General features: G+C 44.1%; 1 protein-coding gene across 4 annotated transcripts in view; it reads left to right on the plus strand.

Moving 5' to 3' along the window:
• The window catches only part of DENND2A (DENN domain containing 2A), a 102,113-nt gene that overhangs the window by 34,283 nt on the left and 44,560 nt on the right, over positions 1-23,270 (plus strand). For all 4 annotated transcript variants that reach the window (XM_060156536.1, XM_060156537.1, XM_060156538.1 and 1 more), the window contains 2 exons: positions 11,778-11,905; positions 13,556-13,677. In XM_060156536.1, coding sequence (XP_060012519.1) covers positions 11,778-11,905; positions 13,556-13,677 — 250 coding nt within the window. The remainder of the gene's footprint in view (positions 1-11,777; positions 11,906-13,555; positions 13,678-23,270) is intronic.

The following is a 23,270-nucleotide window of genomic DNA, read 5'->3' on the forward strand; positions in this document are numbered from 1 at the left end:
GGCTCTAGTTTGCGGCATGTGGGCTGTAGTTGAGGTGCACAAGCTCAGTAGTTGTGGCGTGCAGGCCTGGTTGCCCTGCGGCATGTGGGATCCCAGTTCCCTCACCAGCGATCAAACCTGCATCCCCTGCATTGGAAGGTGATTCTTTACCACTGGACCACCAGGGAAGCCCCCTATTTAAGATTTTTGTACCAGTATTGTATAAATGGGACTGGTCTATACTTGGATTTTATTATACTAACTTTACCAGGCTTTGGTATCAGCATTATGTGATATCTATAGAAGAATTTACAGACTTCCTTCTTTATGTGCTGAGAAGGTTTGAATCCACCTCCAATTCTAAATCCTTTCCCAAACCAGTGCCAACCTCAGGGCCCTAAGTGCCCTCATGACTTTTCTGCTCCTGTCCCCAGTGCTTACCCAGAGTAGCCCTTCCGTGCCCTTTCCAGGCTATTCCTCCAAAGAGGCCCACTCTCCCAGGGGCAGCTTCGTTCTGGGAAATTGGTATCTTTCAGCTGTGTCATCACTGGGCAGACAGATCAACCTGGTGAACAGTTATTCCCATTATCTCTTCTCTCTCAGCTACCATCTGCTCTTTTCAGTCTTCCAGCATTTTCTTTAAAACCAGCTAAAGTTACTTAGTTTCAGTCCAAAGATGTAATTTTTCTTGGCTAGTTTGAATATGGTTGCATCAACTGTGTTTTAAGAATTTTGGCTTTGGATTTTTCGTTTTGTTTAAAATTGTACAATGGAGGTGATTAGGGCAAGATGTTCGCTTTCTACTCTTAAAAAACAAAGTATGCTCTTTATTGTGGTCCTATCGCTTAAGAAAAAAAAAAAAGAAAAGACCCAACTCTGAATTTGGCAGGCTTCCTGTCCTCTCTGAGGCAGGAAAGCCAAGCCAAGGTTGAAGAAAGAAATGATTAAGGATTTTGAGGTTATGAGGGTTTAGAATTACACGGCCAGGCTGCGCGCTCCCGAGAACGTATTCAGCTTATTTTCATAGGCCGTTAGTCCACCTCAGCAAGAGCCAAACCAATGGATTCAGATTCTCGGTTTGAGAAAATGTCTTTTTCTTTTTCTTCTTTTTCTCTCCTTCTGTTTTTCCCTGCTCTTTTTTCTTTTTTCCTCTTTTTTCTTCTCTTCCTCCTTCCTTCTGTCTCTTCTCTCTTCTTTCTTCATTTCTCTAAAGCCCCAGGAAATTAACTGCAAGGACTTATGCCTTCAATCCTAAAATGGAAAATGAGAAACCCTCAAATGTCAGGAAATTCCAAAGATAAGCTTCCTACAGCAGCATTAACTTGGTTATGTATATTTTATGGCATACGTTTAAAAACTTTGGCAGGAATGCCTTAAGGCTGACATTTAACAAGAAAAGTGATTATTTTTTAAGTGTAAGCAGCGTCCTGAATTCACATGGGTCTGTGTGTCCAAAACGTTTTCATTCAAATTCAGATTGTTTTATTTTAGTTTAATATGATCACATGACAGAGCTTTTAGATCTTTATGAAACCAAATAACTATGTTGACCAAAATTTCAACTTTTCAACTGATTATTTTGGCATCACAGAGATTCAGCCTTTCCTTGGGGCTTTAGTGTAAGACTTTCAGAACTTTCTGAGGACATGAAACCTCAGTCATTATATGGCTGCCAAATCATACGGTACTGTTATTGATTCCATAATTTCCATCTACTCTAGGACTGATAGGGATCCCCACAGAAGTCTGGCTGGGCAGCAGCCCTCAGCTATCATGGGTTTAGTCGTTAAAGTTAACATACCAGCCACACTGTGGTCTGTCTCTGTCAGTATCTGTCTCAGTCACCATGTCATCCATGAGGCAACTCTAACTACCATGTCTAAAAACTGAATGTTTAAAATTTTCAAAGGGGCAAATTGTTTGATTAATTTGAGATTTAGAGCAAAAGTAACTTTGAAAGCAGCTGAGAAGCTTGACTTTGTAAATTCATTTATTTCGATAGTAGTTTGCATTGGAAGACAAAGAGATGAGAGTAGAGAGGGTGGTTGTCATTCTACATTACAATAGTGATTGTCATGTCATTTCTCATGAGAAGGTGGAAATGGTTGGATTTTAGGTACAATGGTGGCTAAGGATAGTTTTTCTTCTGACATTTCTATTTTTGCATCCAGGATAGAGATAAGTGGAAACCCAACATGCATAGTCATAGCCCTCGGCAGAGGAGATACCCAGTAGCAGAGTGAGAGCTAAGAGCTGACATAAACATTCATTTAGCCCCCTACTCTGATCACCTGGTGGCGAGACAGGCTGGGACCTGGGACTCTTTGCTGCAGTGCTCAATGCTTGCACCTGGACAAACATCTCCTTGAGCAGCAAAATACAAAGAAACTATAAGGGACTAAAAATAACTGTGTGCATGTGCAGTTGGGACAAATTCTTGACAAAAGATACAAAGAGGCCAAAAAAACCCAACTGCCACTTTTGAAGAGCGGGAGGGAGAAAAAGTAGGGTACTGTGCATGTCCGCTGCATACAACACCACCTAAGGGGTGGGAAACCCACCTAAACCATCCCTCTGGCCCGACCCCTGGACACACCCTTACCCTCACCCCATTTAAGGAACCAGCTCGCAGCCCCTTGAGCAAATGAGCAAGCAAGGGAACCTGTTGTTTGTTCTCACTCCCCACTGCTGCAGCAGGGGCCCCAATAAAGTCTTGCCTGAATCTCTTTTCTGGCCTCTGATCAATTTCTATTGATTAAGGAGGCCAAGAACCCTGATCAGTAACAGTGGTATGAATGCCCTTCCCAAGGAGAAGAGCTGCCCCTGATCACCGGGGATGGAGGAAAGAAGAGAGTCTGTGGCAGCTGGAGGTGGATGAGGGACTCAGAGCAAGGCATCCCTGGTTTCTAGATCATCTGAATGGTGTTTTAGGTGGGTGCTGGGTCTCAGGCTGTCCAGGCAGATTTAAATACAGCTGAAAATAATTCTGGGGGAAATATGTTCAAACAATTGACTAAAAATTAGCTCTCAGAATACAGATAAAATATATCTTTACCCCAAAATAGGAATAAATTATAAGCAGTAAAGATGGCCATTAAAACCAGCTTTTAAAATATTCACTCACTTACTCAACCAACATTTTACTATACCTATGTAGTATTATGCTATCGCAATGAATAAGACAGACTCAGACCCTGCCCTCATGAAACTTACGTACTAGTAATAGTCAGAACTATACAACTGGTTATGTAACTAAGCACTCTCGGGGCAGTGAGGAAGCCTGTGGTGCTGTGGGAATGTTCAGCAGGGGTAGCTAGCCTGTCATGGAAACCTGGCCAGCTCAGAGAGGAAGTGACACTCATACAAGGCCTGAGGTTCCCAGGCAAGGGGGTGGGCTGGGAAATGGGTGTGTGTGTGTGTGTGTGTGTGTGTGTGTGTGTGTGTGTGTGTGTGTGTGTGTGTGTGTGTGTGGGTGGGTGTGGGTGGGTGTGGGTGGGTGTGGGTGGGTGTGTGCAGTTTGAGTGGACAAACAAGCAGAGGCCCTGAGGCAAGAAAGAATTTAGCACACTGGAGGACTGAAAGGCAGGGGGTGGGCCAGAGGGGTAGGAAGAGTGTGAGCTGAGGCCCAGAAGCCCTCTGGAGTCAGCTCTGGAAGAGCCTTGGAGCCCAGGCGAGGGTGTTGGCCTGTTACCGAAGAGGAGTGGGAAGCATCTGGAAGTGTCTAAGAAGGGGAGAGACACAATCCGATTTGTGTTCCTAAGAGGTTGCCCCACCCCACAGCTGCGGGGAGACTGGAAGGGGCACCAGTGGACAGGGTGGGTAGTTGGGGCGGGTGGGAGGGAGATCAAGGAGGTTTTGGGGTTACCCTGTGGTATAACTGCAGTGGGGGTTGAGAGAAGTGGGTGGATCCCAGGGATACTTTGCAGGTAGAACTCGTTAGTTGGTTAGATGTGGGCAGTGATGGAGAGGGAAGGTTGCACAGGACTTCCAGGGTTAAGGCGTAAACACGTGGATGGATGGTGATGGCCTTTGCCGAGATGGCAGCACTGGAGAGGGAGCTGGTCCTCGTGAGGGAGTGGGGAATGGTGGTATGAGTTCAACTTCGGATTTGTTCATTTTGAGCTTCTCTTGCATCATCTAAACGGAGATGTAGCTCTTACGTTAGTACTTCGTTTACAAAAATATGGAAAAGTCACAAATAACATTCAAAATGCGGGCTTCCCTGGTGGCGCAGTGGTTGAGAGTCCGCCTGCCGATGCAGGGGACATGGGTTCGTGCCCTGGTCCGGGAAGATCCCACATGCCGCGGAGCGGCTGGGCCTGTGAGCCATGGCCGTTGAGCCTGCACGTCCGGAGCCTGTGCTCCACAACGGGAGAGGCCACAACAGTGAGAGGCCCGCGTGCTGCGAACAAAAACAAAAACAAAAACAAAAACATTCAAAATGCTACTTGAAATTACACTGTTTTGCTGGGGGACACCACACAGCTTGCCGGATCTTAGTTCCCCAACCAGGGATCCAACCTGTGCCCCCTGCGGTGGAAGCGCAGTCACTGGACCTCGAGGAAATACATTCCCAGGGACTTCTTACCGTGCATCACCAGCTGTGAGCTCAATTCCACCCTTTAAGAGGTGCTTATTAAACATGCAGCTGGATGTGGAACAAACGTGGAAATGTTTAAACGAGAGAGAAGCCAATTTGGATGTGGTTATCATTAGCCTTTCAAAATTTCCTTTCAAAGTTAATGTGTAAATAACGGTATTAAAACCTTTTTTTCAAGTAAATAATATTTTCATGGAAAAGACTTAGCTAAATGATTGGATGATTAGTTTAATCATATGTCTCCTCTTTGGGACCCTAATCACCGACTTGAACCTCAGAACCAAAGGACTGCAGTCCTTGGAGGCATTTATGCAGATTATAGAAATAGTGCTGAGGAGGAACCAACCACTTAATAAAGCTAATGCTTGCAAACATGTCACCAACACAGGACAATGAGAAATCAAACTTCGTGATTGGAATTTTGTTTTCCCACTGCCTGTAGAAGCTGGGCATGTAAGGATTTCTGGTTTCTTCTTGATCTTGGATGGACAGTAGCTTCATGTTGATTTAAAGTTTGTCTTTCAGGCTTCCTGTATAAGAATTAACCAGCTAAAACCCAACATTTTAATACAGAAATGGAACTACTATTTAAGAAATCCTGTGATGAATTCTTTTGCAAATTAAATAAGAGTTTTGCACTGTGAATAACCATCCTCTAATCAGCTTTTTTTTTTTTAATTAATGGAAGTTTGTAACATTTTAAAAGTGGGCTTTTCTAATACTGTTTAGATTGGTGATACCTTTTATGTGTTGGTAATCAAATGCAAAATATGGCTGATATCTTGTTTTAGCATCTTGTTCTCAGAAATATGGAAGGATCGTAAAAAAAATTCAAACTATAGCTTGAAATCACAGGGTATCTGACAGCAGCCATTTGGATTACCGGCGAATCCCATCCTAACAAACCCCAACAGATGATCCAGATTCTTGATTGTGCCACATATGCTCTAAATAAGGGAGCCATCCGCTGGGACTTGGAGAGCCTTTAGCATACAAACATCTCTATTGTTAGGGCATTTATTATTACTATTTTTTTAACATCTTTATTGGGGTATAATTGCTTTACAGTGGTGTGTTAGTTTCTGCTTTATAACAAAGTGAATCAGTTACACATATACATATGTTCCCATATCTCTTCCCTCTTGCGTCTCCCAGGTCATTTATTATTAAAACATTTGAACTATTCAGATATTATTTCATAAATATTTTATAATAATTTTATTATTTTAAAATTTGACCTATAAAAATATTGCTTCACTGGTACCTCAAATGATATTTTTAAAAATAAATAATGGAGCTTCCCCAGTGGCGCAGTGATTGAGAATCCGCCTGCCAATGCAGGGGACACGGGTTTGATCCCTGGCCCGGGAAGATCCCACATGCCACGGAGGAACTAAGCTCGTGTGCCACAACTACTGAGCCTGTGCTCTAGAGCCCGTGAGCCACAACTACTGAGCCTGTGTGCCACAACTACTGAAGCCCACGTGCCTAGAGCCCGTGCTCCACAATGAGGGAAAACACTGCAATGAGAAGCCCGTGCACCACACGAAGAGTAGCCGCCACTCGCCACAACTAGAGAAAGCCCGCATGCAGCAACGAAGACCCAACACAGCCAAAAATAAATAAATAAAAATTAAAAAAATAAAAATAAATAATGATAGGGCTTCCCTGCTGGCGCAGTGGTTAAGAATCGCCTGCCAATACAGGGGACACGGGTTCGAGCCCCGGCCCAGGAAGATCCCACATGCTGCAGAGCAACTAAGCCCATGCGCCACAACTACTGAGCCTGTGCTCTAGAGCCCACGAGCCACAACTACTGAGCCCGCGAGCCACAACTACTGAAGCCTGCGCACCTAGAGGCCGTGCTCCGCAACAACAGAAGCCACTGCAATGAGAAGCCTGTGCACCGCAATGAAGAGTAGCCCCTGCTTGCCGCAACTAGAGAAAGCCCGCGCGCGGCAACAAAGTCCCAACGCAGCCATAAATAAATAAATAAAATTTAAAAAATAAATAGCGATACAGCTTTCCTCTTGGCACAGTGGTTAAGAATCTGCCTGCCAATGCAGTGGACACGCTTTCGATCCCTGGTCTGGGAAGATCCCACATGCGGTGGAGCAGCTGAGCCTGTGCACCACAGCTACTGAGACTGCTCTCTATAGCCCACGAGCCACAACTACTGAAGCCCGCGTGCCTAGAGCCCGTGCTCCACAACAAGAGAAGCCACCACAATGAGAAGCCCATGTACTGCAGCAAAGAGTAGCCCCCACTCACCACAACTAGAGAAAGCATGCGCTCAGCAATGAAGACCCAGCGCAGCCAAAAATAAATAAATAAATTTATAATAAATAAATAACGATAGAGCTCTCTCCGTGGCAAAGCAAAGCACAGCTGCAGCCCCTTTCTGCAATCAAAGAAAAGGCCCACCTTAGCCAACGTCATGCTGGAATCCCAGGCAGTCAAGGCTTTAGCTGTAGGCAGTGGCCACCACCCTCTCCCTCTGCTGCTGGGAGTGGACTTCCTGCTATTGTGGCAGAAACTGCTCAGCTCCCAGTGAAGTGACTCCCCACCTGTCCTCTCTTTTCCCTGTGAGGGTTCATAGCATCTCTTCATCGTATAGTTTAGTTACATTATGGGAAATAGAGGGCTTGCCTGGGCAATGCTCAGTAATGTGTAATATGGTTTTATAGAGGAAATTAGTTTGGGAATTCCCTGGCGGTCTAGTGCTTAGGACTCCGTGCTCTCACTGCCGAGGGCCCCTGGTTCAGTCCCTGATTGGGGAACTAAGATCCCACAAGCCACACAGCCAAATAAAAAACAAAAAAATAGTTCAAGTTCCTAACAGTAAACTTTGGAAACTCGACCTGATTTAATCTGGGGACTGTGACTGCAGCTTTCCTCCTGCCTTGCCTTACTTGTGTGCTCTGCATAATGCCTTTTTTTTTTTTTTAATTTATGTATTTTTGGCTGTGTTGGGTCTTCCTTGCTGAGCATGGGCTTTCTCTAGTTGCAATGCGTGGGCTTCTCATTGCGGTGGCTTCTCTTGTTGTGGAGCACGGGCTCTAGGCACACGGGCTTCAGTAGTTGTGGCTCGCAAGCTCAGTAGTTGTGGCTCGTGGGTTCTAGAGCGCAGGCTCAGTAGTTGTGGAGCACGGGCTTAGTTGCTCCGCAGCGTGTGGGATCTTCCCCGCCCAAGGCTTGAACCTGTGTCCCCTGCATTGGCAGGCAGATTCTTAACCACTGTGCCACCAGGGAAGTCCAGTGCCTGTCTTTTTAAGAGCACCAATCTCCAACCAGATTTCCTGGGTTCTCCCAAAGTGACTTTGAGCAATTTACCTTATGTCTCTATACCTGTTTTCTCATGCATAACATGTGTATAATAATAGTAATCTTTCACAAGGTTGTTGTAAAGTTTGAATGTGCTGATCCAAGACAAGCACTTGGTCAGTACACAGTAAGTACTGACTGAATGATTCTGTGGTCTCTGAACAGTTTGCACTTTCCCTACCACGGAGCGTACATGCTGAGGACTAGCTAACGTAACTTGGTTTGCTCAGCAGGGGAAACCCAGGAGTTCTGGGCCACACCTCCAGCCCCAATCAGCTGCCTGGCTGATGCCAGCCTGGGCTAATGGAAACTGGACTAGGAAATGTTCAGAGTGGGGTCACAGCACAACCCATTCCCATCTTAGAGAAAACGGCTCAGACCTGCTTTCCCCCAGGTCCCATCTGCGAGAGCTCTGAAGCTCAGTCCTTCCTCTCCCCGCTGGACACCTCAAGGGGAGAAAGAAGGGGCTCATGGATTAGTATCCCTTTTTTGGGGCACAAACTTCTTTTCATAAGTCAGAACCCTGGGGCACTGGTGACGGTTTCAGCCTTGTGACCTGACTTAAGGCCATAGAGCTCCAGCCTAAAAGCCCATCTTTGTGCTCCTGTCCTAAGTGCCGCGTTCAAGTTCATAAAGGAATGAGGGTGGGGTGGAGATAAGGGGTGATGAATTCAGTTGTGTAGATATTAAAGTATAGAACCCAATGAATTCCCCGGTTGTCCAGTGGTTAGGACTCGGCACTTTCATTGCTGTGGGCCCAGGTTCAATCCCGGGTCGGGGAACTAAGATCCCGCAAGCTGTGCAGTGCAGCCAAAAAAAAAAAAGTATGAAGCCTGAAGAGGAGAAGCTTTGGGGAATACCTATAGCCCAGAAAGAGGAAGAGGTAGAGAGCTGCCAGTGCAAGCCCAGGAAGAGCGGTCTGACAAGGCAAGTAGAGTTAGGGCAGCTCTGCACCCGCCTCCTCAAACCATCACGGGGGCCGGTTTGCAGGTGTTTCCAACCCTTTGCCAAAAGATACTTCTGTAAAATATAATAAAAAAAAGAATTACCAGAGGAATGTAATGAAAAAAGACGTCAGTATACAAACCTCAGTTTTTTTGTGTCTTTTTTTTAAGTTCATTCTGTCAAATTGTTTGAAAAGTTCCTAAACGCTTTCTCTCAATTTCTGTACTTATCTTGTCAAGGACCGGAAACAGTTGGCACCCCAGCTCTGGCCCACAGATTGCACTTTGAGCACTGCTACCTTATACTGTAGAAACCAAGTGGTGTCACGTAGTGAAAGGACCGAGAAAGTTGTTAGGTTCTACCAGAAACTCACTAGTGACCTTTAGGAGGAATTTCAGGAAGGGATGCACACGGACAGGTTGAGAGGGTAAGGGAAAGAAAAACGAGTGAACTGTGGTAAACTAAGAGAGGAATTTCAGGAAAGGGATGCACACGGACAGGTTGAGAGGGTAAGGGAAAGGAAAACGAGTGAACTGTGGTAAACTAAGAGAATAATCTCTGCTCCTCCTCCCCTCCCCTTAGTTAAAAATGTTGGCAAGGGCTTCCTTGGTGGCGTAGTGGTTGGGAGTCCACCTGCCGTTGCAGGGGGCACGGGTTCGTGCCCTGGTCCGGGAAGATCCCACATGCCACGGAGCGGCTAGGCCCGTGAGCCATGGCCGCTGAGCCTGCGCGTCCGGAGCCTGTGCTCTGCAACGGGAGAGGCCACGGCAGTGAGAGGCCCACGTACCGCAAAAAAAAAAAAAAAAAATTTTTTTGGCAAGGAAGGTGAGAATAGCAGAACCACAAAGGTCATTGCTCCAAATGAAAGCTTTTTAAGATAGAGGAAACCTGTGCATGTTAAAGAAGGAGAGAAAGGAGCTACTGGAGAGGGAAAGATTTCAAATGCAAGAAATCCCCAAAGCTTGGAAAGCAGGCAGATGGCCTCTGCTTGGTTCTGCTGTCTCATTGCCTGGCACTCTCCACCCTGTTCCCTGCAGCCCAGCCATGCTGTCCATCTGTCTGCCGTTTCCTGAAATGCACCGAGCTCTCTCTGTAGACTCAGGACTTTCCCACATGCTTTTCCCTCTTTTTGGAATGCTCTTCCCCTGACTAAGTTCTTTTTATCCTTCAAGGCTCAGCTTCAATGAGTGACTTTCTCATAGAGGCCTCCCTTGATGCATCCCACAACCTACACTGAGCCTTCCTCGACATCCTCGCAACCTGTGCTTTTCCATCACTGAACTTAACCCAGTTTATAATTCTGTTTATCTGTGTGTGAGCTGGTTGAACATTGTCTTCCTCCCTAGAATGTAAGCTCTTTGAGGCACGGACTCTGGCTGTTTTAGTCCTCATTTTTCAAACCCTGAGCACAGCGCCTCCCACACAGTAAATGTTCATATAAAGCCCTGGCTGCATAAATAACTAATAGCGCCACGACAGATAATAATAGCTGACATTTGTTGAGGGCTTATTAGGTGCCAAGGACTTTACAAACGTCCTCTGTTCTATGGACAGTCCTATGAGATAATTACTATTTTTACAAATCAGAACACTGAGTTTGAGCTCAGGTAGTTTATCCAAGTTGAAAAGACTTGTGAATGAGGGATTCGGGATCTGTGTCCAGATTTGTTTAATCCTAGAGCCACCAGAGGGGCACTTTCTCCCAGGGCTGGAAGTGTGGGTGAGGAAACAAGAACGCTCTGCATTTCGCAGCAGTTAGCTGCAATGTGCCATCTGGCATGCGCAGAACACTGTACTAGACACATGTGAACACAGTGAGAGAGAAGAGCGGTGATTCCTGAGCCAGAGGAGGGTTGTGAGCATCTGAGCCCTGTACCAGAAGGAGTGAGGGGCCAGGACCAAGTCAGCTCAGGGATGTGCCCTGTTTAACGTGGGTGGACTGCATGTTCACCTAAATTCCATTCACAGAAGGCCCAGGTGTGTTCAGCAGAAATTCCTGATAAATCTGCTTGGGGCCAGAAGAAGGTGAGCCTCTGGAGCCTGAGTGGGCAGGACTGTTCTGCTCCAACAGGGAGAAGTTGTGGGTTACTTTGGAGAAGGATAGAGAAGAAAAAGGGGGGAGGTGGAGTGAACCTGTGAGATGGGTGATGTTTTGTATGTTTCATAATATGACCCACCTCATGATCTCCCAAGTGTTCCATAGAGTTACAAAAGATCATAGAAAACTCAAGGTGACTGGCCGTGTGTGTGTGTGTGTGTGTGTGTGTGTGTGTGTGTGAGCTGGAGAAGGGGCTAGATTTCACAGTAGAGTCAATACCAGCAGAACAGGGACAGCCTGTGTGGATGTAAGATGCGGGGGAGGGTGGCGGTGAGCCAGGCCCCAGACAGAGCCCCGGGCACATTTGCACAGATCTCAGGGTGGCGTGGGGTGCCTCAACTGGCCCTTGGGTTTCTGATAACCACTTGGGTGAGAGAAGGGGGAGGTACTCAGGCTTCTTGTCTGCTCTGAATTGGCCATTACTACTCCTTTGTGTTTATTAATGTGTGCTCTGTAAACACTAGAACATTTGAAAAATCCAGAAAAGTAAAAGTGAAGAGAAGACACCAGTCGTCCCTCAGTCCTGAGATAGCAGCTCTATGTTTCACTTCTCTTCTTTTTATCTTCTTTGTACATGTTTGCTTACAAAGTTGGGATTGTATTTTATATGTATACTTTACTATCTTTAGCTGGCATAATAGCATAAACATTCTCACAAGTAAAAACCGCATCTCGTATTTGAGGATTTTCACACTTTCTTATAAAGGACAGAGTTGATTTCAGTATTGGAAATCTTTGCAAGAAAAAAATACATTTTGGCATGTATTCTCTGAACCAGCCTAATTTGATTTGAGTTCTCGGTTTTTTTTCTTCCCACCTTGTACAACCCAGAAAGTCCTATGAGTTTGAAGACTTACTGCAGTCTTCCTCTGAGAACAGCAGGGTGGACTGGTACGCACAGACTAAGCTGGGGCTCACACGCACTTTATCGGAGGAGAACGTCTATGAGGACATTCTAGGTAAGAGGCCAAAATGTTTGAGTGAGTCTGTCTATGAGAAGGAAGAGGGAGGAAATGGGGCTGGCTGCTTGAAATACACACACACACACACACACACACACACACACACACACACACACACACACAGTCACACTCAAAGACAAACATGTACTCAAATGAATGAGAGATCAGGTAGGTGGGTGGAAGAGTGACCCATGGTGAAATACATGAGAGAAAAATGGGCTGGAGTGGGGAGGAAGGGCTGGCGATGAACGGCCAAGGAGGCAGCGTGATACAGCGGGAAGCACAGGAGACCTGGAGCCTCAATATCCATGACTGAATCTTGGCTCTGCTACTTGTGAGCTGTGTGACATTAAGCTGGTGACTTAACATCTCTGAACTTCAATTCTCTCATCTCTGTACTAGGGAGGATGACAGCTACTTTACAGGGTTGTTTGAGGGCTGAAGAAAATGGTATGTAAAATACCTGGTTTATAACAGACTCTCAGTGAATTGTAGGGATTACTGAATGAAAGAAAACCAAAGACCACCGTACTCTTTCCAAAACTGTAGGAATGTGGCAGTAACGGCATCACAATTCAGACTGAAATGCATGTCTTCTATTTAAAAAGTAACTTTGGCCTTGCTCTAAAGAATTCTGTGATTCCAAAATGGGGCTCAGATTCACAGAGCTTTTGTGCATTTAGGTTTGGTGAGTTAAATAATCTCCAGGGAGGATCACAGTTTCAGTAAGGTGTAAACCCAGACCGTGTCTGCATATGTTGAGGGCGGCAGTGGGGGAGAAATGAGCTGAAGAAGAAACCCTTCTGTGTCCCTATGCAAGGGGCAGAGCAGGCATATATACATGTACTTACATGCATACAGTCATCAACACTAGAAGAAACTCCATGGTAGGAGGAAACATGAGACTTAAGGAAGGGCGTACACTAAGCCGAGCTATTTGAATTGCTGTGTCCAAGCTGCCAGAGATGGGTTCCTGCCAAAGCAGTAGGCTTCCCAAATCCAAAGTGGGTATGAGATCTAGACTTCTCTTAGCAGTGTGTACCTGACAGAGAAGCTTTCAGTTACAAGGAACAGAAAACCCAGCTGAAACAACAAAGGGAGTTTGTTGGCTCATGTGACCAGAACTGGCTTTTTCTTCCTCATTTCTTATCTCTCATGTTAGCTCCATTCTCAGCAGGTTTCCCACGATCCCCATGATGGCTGCCGTTGGCTCCCCAGAATCTGTGCCTTGCAGCGAGAAAGGAAAGCCTGTGTCCTGCAAGTCCCAGGAAACATCCTGAGGTTCACTCTGATGAGACTGATTTAGGTCCCTTGTTCACCTTCAGAGCCCAGGAATGCCATGCAGCAATTGGCTTAGGCTTGGAATGTGAGCCCTTCCCAGAGCTGGTCACTGAGGCGGGGATTCGGGATACTCAGATTGGCTTAAACCCTGAAACTGGGAGTGGAGTTAATCTCACATTTCTAAGAATGGGGAGTCAGGGAGTTATCCCAGTGAAAACCAAGGTCTGTTACCAAGAGGAAGGTTAAATGGATAGCAAGACAACAGACATCCCCACAAGGAGAGACCTGATAAGGTGTTGGGTCGTGATCTGATAAGGAGAACTTCCTTAGTGTTCCCAGTTTCTAATCCGTTGCCTTTGACTGCAGATCCACCAATGAAGGAAAATCCTTATGAGGACGTTGAGTTACATGGTCGATGCCTCGGGAAGAAGTGTGTCTTGAATTTTCCAGGTTCTCCCACCTCTTCCATCCCTGACACACCCACCAAGGTATGAGCCCCCAGAGGAGCAGTGGGGGAGAGGGGTCCCCAGCACCACGGCCTTGAGCAGGCTGGAGTTCTGGGTCACACTGGAATGCCAGGCCACCCTCACTGCCAGGCTCCTGGATTTACACATCGGCAACCTACCTCCTCTTCCTGCCTCTAGTTCTCTTGGAACCCCTCTGCTCAACAAGGCTTTCTAAAGTGTCATTTTAGCTTCTAGGTCAGAATTCTCCCCAGTTGAGTAAATAAGATAGTACATCCATGTTATACAGCTATAAAGAAGAATGTCCTGACATAAAACAAACTCATATATGTTTGTGAATGTACAAGAATATCTCTGTAAGGGTCCCTAAGAATGAGTAAGTGGGTACCTCTGTGGAGTTGTCTGAGTGTCTGAGTATCTGGAGGTCAGGAAAGAAGACTGACATTTTCACAGAATTATCTTTTTGAACCTTTTGCAGTTTTGTACTATGTGCATACAGATAATATTACGATATTCACATACATGATAACTTCAACACATTGCCTACAGAACTGAGTTCATATTCTTTCTTTTTTTTTTTTTGCGTATGTAGTTTTATTTATAATGGTCCCAACTGGAAACAACCCCAATATCCTTCAGTGGGTGAACAGTTACATATAGTATAGTACATTCATATGATGGAATACTGTTCATCAATAAAAAGGAATAAGCTATTGATGTATACAGCAACCTGGATAAATCTCCAGAGAATGATGGCAAGTGAAAAAAGCCACTCCCATAGAGTTACATGCTACATGATTCCGTTTATATAATATTTTTGAAAGGACAAAATTGTAGGAACAGAGAACAGATTAGTATGAATTCATATTCTTTAGCATAGCATTAAACTTCCTTCATAATTGATCCCTGGTTACCATTTCCCGCAGTTTCTATGTACAAAATCTTCTCTCCAGCCAAAGCCTACTAACTGCCCCTCTGATATTGTAGCCCCAGGATCAGCAAACTTTTTCTCTAAAGAACCAGAGATCTGGTTATATATGATGATATACAATCTCTGTTGTAACTACTCAGTGCTGCCATCGCGGTGCAGAGCAGCCGCAGACTATATGCAAACCAGTAAGTGAAGCTGTTTTATTTATGGACACTGAAGTTAGATTTTATATAATTTTCATGTGTCATGAAATATATATATATATTTTTTAGCCATTTAAAAGAGAAAATATTCTTGGTTCATGGCCTGTACAAAAACAGGTGGCGGGCCAGATGTGGCCCATAGGCCGTAACTTGCCCACCCCTGTGCTAGGTCATTTCTACCTCTGCCCTTGGCTCTTGCCTGGACCTCTCCCTTCCCATCCTTTAAGGCCCAGTTCAATCATGCCTCCTTCAGGAAGGTTCCAGGTCATCCCAGTCCCTGGGACTTGTTTCCCCTGTACTTGCCTGCAACACTCAGTGGGCTAAGCATTCATTTCACATCAAACTGTATATACTGTCTTATGATATCTCTTACTTTGATGGTTTGAATTCTGATTTAGGTCACGTAAAATATCTTTAAAACATCTCCCCAACTAGATTGTAAATTCTTCAAGGTCAGGAAGTATATATTTGTTTTCTTTGTGTCTTCCATAAGTAGTTGTTATACAATGGTTTAGTTGTTGAAGAAATTAAATCAAGGAAGACCAAATCCAGGCTGCAAGTGTCCGTTTAAATCCCATTGAAAGGATCTGTTTCCAGCCTAAGAAAAGAAGCCATCTTCCTCTCTGGGCTCCACTCGAGGTCAGGATTTGCTGGCGGGCGAGGTGTATACACATGAGACATGATAGTCACAAAGGGAATCTTCTTCAAGAGGGTGGAAGGTAGAACCTTTCACGAAGGGTGGATCTTACCCACCCAAGTCAATTGCTGCAATACTTGCCAAAACCAATTAACTGCTGCTTTCTCCTCCTATGGAAAAGAGTGTCATCATGAATAATCCATGACAACCAATAATTAGCAAATAGTTTCTACTTGCCTTTGAAATGTGTTGTTTATATTTTCATTGGAATGTGGATGTCTTCAACATTTAGGGAATCCTTCATTTCCCACAGTGGATAAGTCTGGCTTAGAAGAAGAAGGCTGTCTGTAGACTTTTCGATGATGTCCATTCTGACCGGCATGAGGTGATACCTCATTGTAGTTTTGATTTGCATTTTTCTAATAATTAGTGATGTTGAGCATCTTTTCATGTGCCGCTTGGCCATCTGTAGGTCTTCTTTGGTGAAATGTCTACAAACAACAAATGCTGAAGAGGGTATGGAGAAAAGGGAACCCTCCTATACACTGTTGGTGGGAATGTAAATTGTTAACAACCATTGTGGAAAACAGTACGGTGGTTCCTTAAAAAACTAAAAATAGAGCTATCATATGATCCAGCAACCCCACTCCTGGGAATATACCTGGAGAAAACCATAATTTGAAAAGATGCATGCACCCCACTATGCATGGCAGCACTGTTTACAATAGCCAGAACATGGAAGCAACCTAAATGTCCATCGACAGAAGAATGGATAAAGAAGATGTGGCACATATATACAATGGAATATTACTCAGCCATAAAAAAGAACAAAATAATGCCATTTGCAGCAACATGGATGCACCTAGAGATTGTCGTACTGAGGGAAATAAGTCAGACAGAGAAAGACAAATATCATATGATATCACTTTTATGTGGAATCTAAAAAAAATGGAACAAATGAACTTATTTACAAAACAAATAGAGTCACAGATGTAGAAAATAATTTTATGGTTACCAGGGGGAAAGGTGGGGGGGTAGGGATAAATTGGGAGGTTAGGATTGACATATACACACTAGTATATATAAAATAGATAACTAATAAGGACCTACTGTATATAGCACAGGGAATTCTACTCAGTACTTTGTAATGACCTATACGGGAAAAGAATCTAAAAAAGAGTGGATATGTGTATATGTATAACTGATTCACTTTGCTGTACAGCAGAAACTTAACACAACAGTGTAAATCAACTATACTCCAATAAAAATTTAAAAAAAGAAAAAGAAGGCTATCATACCCAGTCTGCCCCCTTCGCGTCTTACTCAGTTCTACCCCACTTCATGCAGGGAGTGAACTGCATGGCCTCTTAGGAACAATGGAAAACATCTGTCCAAAGCAGCCTTGCCTGCAGAACTGGGTGCTCCTCCCTCTTACCAGAAAATAAAGGCTTAGCAGCCCTTTTCTTCCCCTTCCTGCCAGGCTAGAGAAAACCTAGGTCCCCTGTCCCCAAAACAGTAAAGCACAGTAGGTAATCATGTCAATGAGAACTTGAAGTCCAGAGGCAGCTATCCTGCAGAAAGAGAATCCAGTTGCCCAATGCACATGTCTGATTGCCACAGATACTTGCAGGCATTTTGGGCCTTTGCAAGTCATTAGCAAGACTCTGTGTCATGCTCAGTTCTCTGCCTTCCTACATCTGGGTGTCTGGTTTGTGTCCCCGTTCTGGGGGACAGCTGCAGACTTCTCCACCTCCTCCATTTAGCTCATCAATATTCATGGAGCATCTGCCACATCTGGGCTGCATCTGGGACTGAGAACTTACTGAAGCAGTCTTTCCGTGACAACCTCCTCTACCAGCCACAGAAAAGTCCTAAAACATATTTGAGGATTTTTATTTAATTAGATTGTGCCTAGTCCCAGTAGAGAAGTAAGGGTCAACTGGACAGATTTTCCTCAACAAGGAGAGACGTGCAGCTGGGGGCAGATGCTGACACTTACAAACACACAATGCAAGCTCCTGAGAAGGGGCCGTTTTCTTTTCTTGCTATGTGTCACCCACCATTCCCAAACGTAGAATAGCACAGTGAATATGGTAGGAACTGTTTTTTGTAATAAAGGAAATCTAGGCTAATATGAGATACTCTTTCTTATGTATTGACACCTAAGTGGGAAAAGTCACTAACTGGCATTCTCTGGTTGCCTGGGTAGCTTACCCACACCATCTGCCACCAACAAATCATCTGTTACTTAGCTGCGGCTACATAGAGACCGTATCTGGTCAGGTGTGCAGGTTCTGGAGCCTGACTGCCTCCATTCAAAACTTACCTAGACCACTTGCTAGTTCTGTGACTTTGGGCAAATAATCTTATCTCTATACATCTGTATGTCATTGGTAAAAATACGGAATGATAATTGTACACTCCTCTTAGGGGGTCTTATGAAGATTAATCAAATTAATTATTGTAAACCACTTAGATTAGTGCCTGCAACATAACTACTATTTATGTGTGTTTGCTAAATAGATAGAATTATGCTTTTCAGGGACTTCCCTGGTGGTCCAGTGGCTAAGAGTCTGCACTCCGAATGCAGGGGGTACGGGTTCGATCCCTGGTCAGGGAACTAGATCCCACATACTGCAACTAAGAGCCCATATACTACAACTGAGACCCGGAGCGGCCAAATGAATAAGTAAATAAGTTTAAAAAATTTTTTTAATTTAAAGAAAAAGAATTATGCTTTTCAATATGTGTGTTTTTTTTTTAATTTGGTTGCACCAGGTCTTAGTTGCAACACGTGGGCTCCTTAGTTGTGGCTCCTGGGCTCCTTAGTTGCAGCTTGCCAGCTCCTTAGTTGTGGCATGTGAACTCTTAGTTGCAGCATGCATGTGGGATCTAGTTTCCTGACCAGGGATCAAACCCAGGCCCCCTGCATTGGGAGTGTGGACTCTTATCCACTGCACCACCAGGGAAGTCCCTCAATATGTGTTCTTTATAAAATAACCTCATTTTCTAAAAGCAGAACATTCTCATTATAAAATTCTTTTTAAATACCAAAATGTGTAATCTTAAAAAAACTCATCTGTAATTGGGAATTTTTATTTTTTCTTTGTACTCACCTATATTTTTTTCTATAATAGATTGTTATTATGTGTGTCTGTGTGTGTGTTTTTAAAGTATTTTTATAAATTGCATGTAATCCCAACACACAGAGAAAACCACTGTTAACACTTTGGTTTACTTCCTTCCAGACCATGTCACACTGGGTGTATGTGTGTGTGTGTGTGTGTGTGTGTGTGTGTGTGTGTACATGAAAAAAAAGATTCGGGATGATGTTGTATATACATTTTTGCCGCTCTTTTACATTTATCATGAGTGTTTCCCCATGTCATTAACTTTATTTTTAAAAACAACTTGTATTGCCTGCATGGTATGCCATCATTTAATGTAATGCCATTACTTTACATTAGCGTAATGTCCCAATTGTTGGAACGTGTGTGTATGCTTTCCTGTGTATCTCTATGTATGTATAGTTAAGGGAGCTTCTATGTATTCATGTGAATATGTGTACCTGTGGGCATATGTGAACAAATGTGTACGTGTGTGTGAATGGCATCTGACTACTTCCTGGGGGAGGCCTCTGTAGAAGAGAGTAGGAGTCAGGTTGAGATAGGTAAAAGAGGAGATGGGATATTTTATATCAAGGACCCTTTCAGTCTCCTGCGGTCAGTCTCCTGAGGCAGTAGGACAGGGACATTCGAGGAGTGGAAGGAGTTAAGCCATTAGCCACCATTCACAGACAAGAAGGGTGAATGAACTCTGGCTGAGTCCAGGTCAGCTCCCTCTTCGAGGCACAAGGCACATAGCTTCCTTGTCGCCCCCTCCTCCCAGTGTATGCTCCCTGGCTAGGGCCCATCATACTGTTGCCTGAAATAAGAGGTTTCAACAGAGAGTTCTTGTCTGCTTTTCCCTTTTGGACACTACAGATCTTTGGTTGAGTCCATTGCAAATCAAATATTTCTAAGGTTAGGGAGACTCTGCTGCAGCAGAGCTAGGCTCCTCCATAGAGATTACTCCATAGAGACACCATAGGATGGGTGTGTTATCATCAGGGCTTGTCGGTCTGAGGTGCTCTGATCAAAAGCTGGGATCTTCTCTGGACCATAGTCTGACACAATCATTCCTAGGGTCCTGTAGTGACTTTCCTTTTATACTATAGTTCAAGTTTGGCAAACTGCTGATGGTTGCCTGATTTTGTAAAGAAAGTTTTATTGGAACACAACCAAGCTCATTTGTTTACATATTGTCTGTGGCTGTTTTTGCACTACAGTGGCAGCGTTGAGTAGTTGTGACAGAGACAGTATAGGCCACAAAGCCTAATATATTTACTGTCTGGCCTTTTAGAAAAAACTTGCTGATTCCTGCTGGCTTCATATCCTCACTTTCAAAGGCCTTCTACAGGCAATTCTGTCTTCATTGTTGACCATCTTTCCATCTGTTTCACTGCACTGGCTGTAAACCCCGAAGATACTCTTGGTTTTATTTGCTCTTGACTCTATTCCTGTTCTCAGATTGTGCTTGTTATACATGATAATGCTCTCCCCGACAGCCCACTAAGCCTTTTTATCAGTTAAGAAGCTAATGAGAAAAAAAAAAAAAAAAAGAAGCTAATGAGGGCTTCCCTGGTGGCGCAGTGGTCGAGAATCCGCCTGCCAATGCAGGGGACACGGGTTTGGGCCCTGGTCCAGGAAGATCCCACATGCCACGGAGCAACTAAGCCCATGCACCACAACTACTGAGCCTGTGCTCTAGAGGCCATATGCCACAACTACTGAACCCACGTGCCACAACTACTGAAGCCTGTGCGCCTAGAGCCCGTGCTCCGCAACAAGAGAAGCCACCGCAATGAGAAGCCCGCGCACCACAACGAAGAGTAGCCCCCCCTCGCCGCAACTAGAGAAAGCTCGTGTGTAGCAGCGAAGATCCAATGCAGCCAAAAATAAATAAATAAATATTAAAAAAAAAAAGAAGAAGCTAATGAAATTCCACCCCCTCATGAAAACTCCCTGGACATTTGGTGGCTTCCTTTGGGTGCTCTGGGACACACCAGGCCCCCTCTCCAGCAGCATGACCCCTGGAAGATGCAACCCCTACACAGCCTCCACCAGGTCTCTTCACACCCTTTAGAAAGTCATGTGCTGTGTTTTCCTTCCTTTCCGTTTTCTTTATTCTCAGCCCTTTTCATAGGTCAAAACTTCTTTGAACAAACTCTATCACAATCTAAATCTCTAATAAAAACAGATACCTGCTTTTTGCCAACAATTTGGTATGAGATTCCAATGCAGTGAAAGAACTGGGGCCATTTCCTTGGATTTCATTGCAGATGGAGTTTGGTCTTGAAGAAGGCTTGTCATTATTCCTTCTTCTGTGCTGCTTTAATTATTAAGAAGCCCATAGAGAGCAAGTCAGGCCAGCCTCTTCTACTCAGGGCTTGCGGTGCTATGCAATTGATTGCTCCCTATAGACCCATGATGACACAGGAGGAGGCCACCTGGGAAGGCTGGGAGTCTTTATTCCTGGAAATCTTTAAAAAGGTTCTGGAGGGCTTCCCTGGTGGTGCAGTGGTTGAGAGTCCACCTGCCGATGCAGGGGACACGGGTTCGTGCCCCGGTCCGGGAGGATCCCACATGCCGCGGAGTGGCTGGGCCCGTGAGCCATGGCTGCTGAGGCTGCATGTCCGGAGCCTGTGCTCCGCAATGGGAGAGGCCACAACAGTGAGAGGCCCGCATACCGCAAAAAAAAAAAAAAAAAAAAAGGTTCTGGAGTTATTGATACATACTGTTTGGAACTAAGTAAGAATGGAGAAACCAAAGGAACAAAATAAAACTATTCTATGAGAGTTTAAGATATGATAAATGTGGTCTTATAAATTGATAGAGAAAGAAAGGCTTATTTATTAAATGGAATAGGGATAAGTTAGCTTGAAGGAAAAAATCAGTTTAGACTAACATACAATAAAATAAATTACAAATGGACTAATGAATAAAATATATTCAAAATAAACTAAGAACATCCAAAAGAAAATGGAATTAAATATATATTAAACCTTTAAGAAGGTATTGTTTTTCTAGGGAAAGAAAGAAGAGAGTAAATTTATCACAAAGGAAAAGATGATCAGATTTTCATACATAGAAATGCTATGTGGGGAATTCTCTGGCAGTCTAGTGGGTAGGACTCCAACCTTTCAGTGCTGCGGGCCTGGGTTTGATCGCTGGTCGCAGAACTAAGATCCTGCAAGCAGTGAGGCCAAAAAAAAAAAAAAAAAACTGTGAAAAATTCCACATAACCAAAATAAAAATACAAACAAATCACACGGGAAAAACACACTTGCAGCAAAACTGACAAATAGTTCATATCTGTTCTATATAGGGAGCGCATCCAAAATAATAATAAAAACACGAGGATCCCAAAGAATAAACAGGAAAAGCACATAAACAATATAATAAAAATGCAGTTAGAACATTAAAGTATGAAAAAATGTCAATGTCTTAAAGAAAAACTTACACTGAATGCCTATTGTGTATCAGGTACTCTGCTAGATACCTTTATCTCATCTAATTCATTAGGTAATTTTTAAAAAGAGACGTTGCAGCTATAATTATGGTATCATAAAACATGCATCTGGAAGTACCTTTAGAGAACATGTGGTCAAAGTTGTTTAAAATCTTTATTAATTTTCCTTATTTTGCTGAGTAGTTATTACATTCATATCATTCAAAGTTTTAGTATGAAAAGTATCAATGAAAAGTCTTTATCTCACCCCTATCTCTCTCCCCAGAGCAACCACTGTTAGTTTTTTGTGTATCCTTCCAGAACTGTCCTATGCCTATACCAGCAGAATAGCTCCCCAACACACACACACCAGCATACTATACCAGCTATTCTACGCCTTACCTTTTATGCTTAACAATGTATAAATGAGAGAACCTTCCATACCAGTCCATTAAGTTTTTTTATACCTGCATTGTATTCTACTTTATGGATGTACCATAATTTGACCAGCTTCCATCGATGCCTGTAGGTTGTTTCCAGTATTTTGTGTTTACAAACCATGGCACAGTGTACGGTATACTTTACATAATATGACTTTCCTTGTACAATATAACTTTGCATAAGTATGAGCATATCAGTAGGACAAATTCCTACAGGTGGAATTACTGGGTCAAAGCATATATGTATTTGTACTTTTGTTGACACTGCTAGATTGCCCTCCGTAGAGGTGTACCAATTTCCATTCCCACCAACAGTGTATGAAAGTGTGAAAGTGATTTTATTCCCTCACTTTCATCAATACAGTGAGTTATCAAATTTTTTAATCTTTGCTAATCTTTGAAAAATGTTTCTTCAGTACATGAAAAGATGCTCAACATCACTAATTCTTAGAGAAATGCAAATCAAAACTAGAATGAGGTATCACCTCACATCAGTCAGAATGTCCATCATCAAAAAACTACAAACAGACACTTCCCTGGTGGCGCAGTGGTTAGGAATCCGCCTGCCAATGCCGGGGACACGGGTTCGATCCCTGGTTCGGGAAGATCCCACATGCCGCGGATCAACTAAGCCCATGCACCACAACTACTGAGCCTGCGCCCTAGAGCTTGTGAGCCACAACTATTGAGCACACGCGCCGCAACTACTGAAGCCCACACGCCTAGAGCCCATGCTCCGCAACAAGAGAAGCCACCACAACGCGAAGCCCGCGCACTGCAACGAAGAGTAGCCCTCACTCTCCGCAACAAGAGAAAGCCCGTGCACAGCAACGATGACCCAATACAGCCATAAATAA

This window comes from Lagenorhynchus albirostris, chromosome 8 (assembly GCF_949774975.1).
Source record: "Lagenorhynchus albirostris chromosome 8, mLagAlb1.1, whole genome shotgun sequence".
Lineage (NCBI taxonomy): Eukaryota > Metazoa > Chordata > Mammalia > Artiodactyla > Delphinidae > Lagenorhynchus > Lagenorhynchus albirostris.